Source organism: Chrysemys picta, chromosome 20 (genome assembly GCF_011386835.1).
Source record: "Chrysemys picta bellii isolate R12L10 chromosome 20, ASM1138683v2, whole genome shotgun sequence".
Taxonomy (NCBI): Eukaryota; Metazoa; Chordata; order Testudines; family Emydidae; genus Chrysemys; species Chrysemys picta.
The window spans coordinates 22,648,565-22,654,089 of record NC_088810.1 but is presented as its reverse complement, the minus strand read 5'-3'; the positions used below and the strand labels follow the sequence as shown (position 1 = coordinate 22,654,089).

The window sequence follows — 5,525 nt, the reverse complement described above, 5'->3', positions numbered from 1 at the left end:
ACACTTGCTATCTCGTCAACCTAGTAAGACTACAGGTTTCTGAGTATCCGTCTTTCAGCACATTGGATGCAGCTGTGAAAATGAGGACAGATCCAGGTGTTGTTTTTACTGCACCAACCAGGACGGGGTCTTGGTCTGTTCCTAGGGCACCTAGCTGCTATGACAATTCCAGTACATAATCATAATATTGTCATTTCAGAAGAGATTGTGACCTTCCGGGATTATCTTTGGCCATCAATTTAGAGAGTTCTCATCCACCTCTGGCTACAATCTATGGGCCAAATTCATCTCTGGAGTAACTCCATTGATTTCAATGTCAAATTGGGCCTGGAAAAGGAGAGGTATTGCCATGGTGACAGTCAAGTGGCTCAACAGGCAGAACTAACATAACATAGGGCCAATATATATATTTTTTTTGAGCTATAAAATCCTTCTTTTTGGAAGGAGCAATTAGACTGACCTCCACAAGGAATGCCTCATATTCCTTTTCATGCCATGCTCATGGAATACACCGTTTGAAGAGATAGAAGATGAGTCAGTCACTAGGAACCTATGTCAGGAAAATGATGGGCATATGCTGATGCAACACCCCCACAACAGGTCTTCAACTGTTTTTGATTGTGGGACGTCAGGCTTATAACTCAGACCTCAACCACCTGAGCTAAGTCGTAACACCATTACCTATAGTAGCCTGTCACCTTGAATTCCATTTTCTGTTGAGTAGCCACTAGAGAGGGATACAACCCTCCCATACAAGGGAGCATCACTGTGACAATTGTGACAATCTCTGCCATCCCATCCCACAGAGTGAATCTTTTGGTTAATGTGGATGTTTCTGTATCACAGGCAGTTATCTAAGGCCTGGTCTACACTAGGCGTTTATGTCGAAGTTAGCGCCGTTAAATCGAATTAACCCTGCACCCGTCCACACTGCGATGCTATTTAGTTCGACATAGAGGTCTCTTTAATTCGACTTCTGTACTCCTCCCCGACGAGGGGAGTAGCGCTAAATTCGACATGGCCATGTCGAATTAGGCTAGGTGTGGATGGAAATCGACGCTAATAGCTCCGGGAGCTATCCCACAGTGCACCACTCTGTTGACGCTCTGGACAGCAGTGCGAGCTCGGATGCTCTGACCAGCCACACAGGAAAAGCCCCGGGAAAATTTGAATTTGAATTCCTTTTCCTGTCTGGCCAGTTTGAATCTCATTTCCTGTCTGGACATCGTGGCGAGCACAGCAGCACTGGCAACGATGCAGAGCTCTCCAGCAGTGATGGCCATGCAGTCTGTGAATAGAAAGAGAGCCCCAGCATGGACTGATCGTGAAGTCTTGGATCTCATCGCTGTGTGGGGCGATGAGTCCGTGCTTTCCGAGCTGCGATCCAAAAGAAGGAATGCAAAGATCTACGAGAAGATCTCTAAAGACATGGCAGAGAGAGGATACAGCCGGGATGCAACGCAGTGCCGCGTGAAAATCAAGGAGCTGAGACAAGGCTACCAGAAGACCAAAGAGGCAAACGGACGCTCCGGATCCCATCCCCAGACATCCCGTTTCTACGAGGCACTGCATTCCATCCTCGGTGCTGCCGCCACCACTACCCCACCAGTGACCGTGGACTCTGAGGATGGGATACTGTCCACGGCCGGTTCCTCAGACATGTTAGGGGACGGGGAAGATGAGGAAGGAGATGAGGAGGGCGAGGCAGTTGGCAGCTCTCACAACGCTGATTTCCCCGACAGCCAGGATCTCTTCATCACCCTTACAGAGATCCCCTACGAAGCGTCCCCAGCCATTACCCCGGACACAGAATCTGGTGAAGGATCAGCCAGTAAGTGTTGTAAACATCTAAACATTTATTTTTAACAAAACAGGAATATTAACAATTAAAAGAATGGGTTGTTCATGATTAGTGTGCCCTAGGCGCTTAACGGTTTAGTAAGGGGCAGTGCAAGTTTTGAAAAGAAATCTAGCAATGTCCGGTTTTCAGTGATTGTCCTGCACAAGCCGCTCTACTGTGTATTCCCTGCTACTGCAGCTACAGTAAAATGCGGTCTATATGTGCGGGGATAGAGCAGTAATCCTCCTGGGACATCTCGATGAAGCTCTCCTGGAGGTAACTTGAAAGCCGTTGCATGAGGTTCTTGGGGAGAGCGGCCTTATTGGGTCCTCCGAAGTACGACACGTTGCCGCGCCACGAGATTATCAGGTACTCGGGGATCATTGCTCTGCACAGCAGGGCGGCATACGGCCCTGGTCTTTGGAGGCTTTCCCGGAGCATTCTCTCTTTGTCGCTCTCGGAGATCCTCATCAGGGTGATGTCGGCCATGGTGACCTGCTTTTAATTAGGTAGGGGAATGTTAGTGTTGGGACTGCTTTCCCGTTCCTTTACAGAACTGTAACCGCTGGTTTGCAGCCACGCGGTGGAGGCGGGAGAGGGGCAGCCGAAAGGGATCGTTCCCGGGGACAGCCGCGAGGGGGTGGGACAGGGGCAGAGTTCCCGCTTGCCGGATTGCTGGCAGCAGGGACTGACATTGATTTAAATGTGAAATGAGGCCAGTGGTAATATAAAAGTTTTAAACTGCCACAAGTGTACGGCTTACCATGTCTGCCTGCAACAGAAATTCCGTTGTGCTGCCTCGCTTCTCAAATGTGCTGTTCAAGACCCCAGGCACAGAATGCGAAGGCCGAGAATTCGACCTTGTGCTGAGTGCGCATGTGAAAGGTGCTGTGCATGGTCTTGTTCACAGAGAAAGACTATGTTCTTTGTTCACAACTACATTTATCTTTCAGAGGAATTCACTCCCTTTTTCCCATTTCCACAGCCCCGTCTGCGACTGTCTCACAACCTAGCCTGGAATCACACTCCCAGAGGCTAGCGCGGATTAGGCGTAGGAAGAAGAGGACACGGGAGGACATGTTCTCTGAGCTTATGGCCTCTTCCCAAGCCCAGGCAGCACAGCAGACCCAGTGGCGGGAGAACTTGACCCGAATGCACCAAGCCAACATGGATCGGGAGGAGAGGTGGCGTCAGGAAGACCAGCAGGCGACTCTAACGCTGCTTGGACTACTGAGGGAGCAAACGGACACACTCCGGCGCCTTGTGGATGTTCTGCAGGAACGGAGGCAGGAGGACAGAGCCCCGCTGCAGTCCATCTCTAACCGCCCTCCCCCGCCACCAAGTCCCATACCCACCTCACCCAAAGTGCAAAGAAGGAGAGGCGGCAGAGTCCCTGCTAACTCTCACTCCACCCCTGCAGAGAGCTCTAGTAGCAGAAGGCTCTCATTTCCCAAAATTTGAAAAGTTCTTTCCTTCCCGCCTGACACAAGCCCACGTCCAAGTTTCACCTCCCAATGCCATGTGTAGTTGATAATAAAAAATTCGTTTCTGTTAACTACTGTTTCAATCATGTTCTTTTGGAGGAGGAGGGGAAAGGGGGTTGGAAATTGGACAGGACAGTCTCCTTTGGCAGGGTACATAGTCGGGGGCAGGCACAGCAGCAGGGCACATACACAGTGCAGTGATGCAGTGACTAGTTGCCCCGGTTAGTCTGGGAGGTTGTTTTGATGTAATGTTGGGGGGGGTGGGTTGCTCTGTGACTTTGTGGCGGGGGAGGGCAGTTACAGATCTTAAGCGCCGGTCCTTAGACAGGATCACAGAGCCACACAGCATGGGATCTGTAACCGTCCTCCCCCTGCCACAAAGTCAAATAGACCTCCCATACACACAGTCCCGATCAGGAGGGGTGACAGGCTCCGTTGAAACAAGCATCCCACCGCAGCGGAGCCTGTCAATCCTTGAGTTTAGAAGCTGCATTCGCATCACAACACTAGACCCGCCCCGCACCACAGTCTGCGTCCCAGTTTTAAAAAATTCCCGCGAAAACAGTATTAAAGAAAACGGTGTGCTTTAACAAAGTAGAACTATTTTTATTTCGACACGTGTGTTGGAGGGGGGGTGAAGGGGGTATGTAACTGGATAGGATAGTCAACATTACCTGGGTAAAGAAACGGGGGCAGGTTTAGCTTCTCAGTACACAAACTATAAAATCACAGGTTACCCTGCTCACTCAGGAACTTTGCTTTCAAAGCCTCCCGGATGCACAGCGCTTCCCGCTGGTCTCTTCTAATCGCCCGGCTGTCTGGCTGTGAGTAATCACCAGCCAGGCTATTTTCCTCAACCTCCCACCCCGCCATAAAGGTCTCCCCCTTGCTCTCACAGAGATTGTGGAGCACACAGCAAGCTGCTATAACAATGGGGATATTGGTTTCGCTGAGATCACAGCGAGTCAGTAAGCTTCTCCATCTCCCCTTGAGACGGCCAAAAGCACACTCCACCACCATTCTGCACTTGCTCAGCCGGTAGTTGAAGAGTTCTTTTTCAGTGTCCAGGGCGCCAGTATAGGGCTTCATGAGCCAGGGCATTAGCGGGTAGGCTGGGTCCCCGAGGATGACTATAGGCATCTCCACATCCCCAACAGTTATTTTGCGGTCCGGGAAGTAAATACCTTGTTGCAGCCGTCTAAACAGACCAGAGTTCCTGAAAACACGAGCGTCATGAACCTTGCCCGGCCATCCCACGTAGATGTTGGTAAAACGTCCCCTGTGGTCCACCAGTGCTTGCAGCACCATGGAAAAGTATCCCTTTCGGTTAATGTACTGGGTGGCCTGGTGGTCCGGTGCCAGGATAGGGATGTGAGTTCCATCTATGGCCCCACCGCAGTTTGGGAATCCCATCGCTGCGAAGCCATCTATGATCGCCTCCACGTTTCCCAGGGTCACTACCTTTGGCAGCAGTACATCAACGATTGCCTTCGCTACTTGCATCACAACAACCCCCACGGTAGATTTGCCCACCCCAAACTGGTTCGCGACTGACCGGTAGCTGTCTGGCGTTGCAAGCTTCCACAGGGCTATGGCCACTCGCTTCTGTACACTCAGTGCAGCTCGCAACCGGGTGTCACTGCGCTTCAGGGCAGGGGACAGCAACTCACAAAGTTCCAGGAAAGTTCCCTTCCGCATGCGAAAGTTTCGCAGCCACTGGGATTCATCCCAGACCTGCAGCACTATGCGGTCCCACCACTCAGTGCTTGTCTCCCGTGCCCAGAATCGCCGTTCCACGGCATCAACATGACCCATTGCCACTGTGATGTCCTCGGCGCTGGGTCGCCTGCTTTCTGACAGGTCTGTGCTACTCTCAGACTTCAGGACATCACCGCGGTGCCGTAGCCTCCTTGCCTGACTTTTCTGCATCTGCCTCAGGGAAACCTTTATGATAAGCTGCGAGACGTTGAGAGCGGCCACAACTGCAGCGATGGTCGCAGCGGGCTCCATGCTCGGAGTACAGTGGCGTCCGCGCTGTCAATGACTGGAAAAGCGCGCGAACTGTTTTCCCGCCGGCGCTTTCAGGGAGGGAGGGCGGGAGTGATGGACGGATGACGACAGTTTCCCAAAAGCACCCTCGACTCATTTTGTTACCCAGAAGGCATTGCCGGCTACACCCAGAATTCCAATGGGCAGAGGGG

At 51.7% G+C, this 5,525-nt stretch overlaps 1 protein-coding gene across 1 annotated transcript; it reads left to right on the top strand.

The window, feature by feature from the left end:
• Positions 1–850: 850 nt before the first annotated feature.
• Positions 851–3,395, top strand: LOC135976695 (uncharacterized). Its single transcript, XM_065573771.1, has 2 exons — positions 851–1,831; positions 2,826–3,395. The coding sequence occupies exons 1-2, from the start codon at positions 1,255–1,257 to the stop codon at positions 3,299–3,301; spliced, it is 1,053 nt and encodes a 350-aa protein (XP_065429843.1). The 5' UTR covers positions 851–1,254; the 3' UTR covers positions 3,302–3,395.
• Positions 3,396–5,525: the final 2,130 nt, after the last annotated feature.

Bases quoted from the DNA above. Each gene is read 5' to 3' on its own strand.
- LOC135976695 (XM_065573771.1), top strand. From the start codon at position 1,255: ATGCAGAGCTCTCCAGCAGTGATGGCCATGCAGTCTGTGAATAGAAAG. The intron at 1,832-2,825 runs GTAAGTGTTGTA...CCATTTCCACAG, and splicing joins ATCTGGTGAAGGATCAGCCA to CCCCGTCTGCGACTGTCTCA.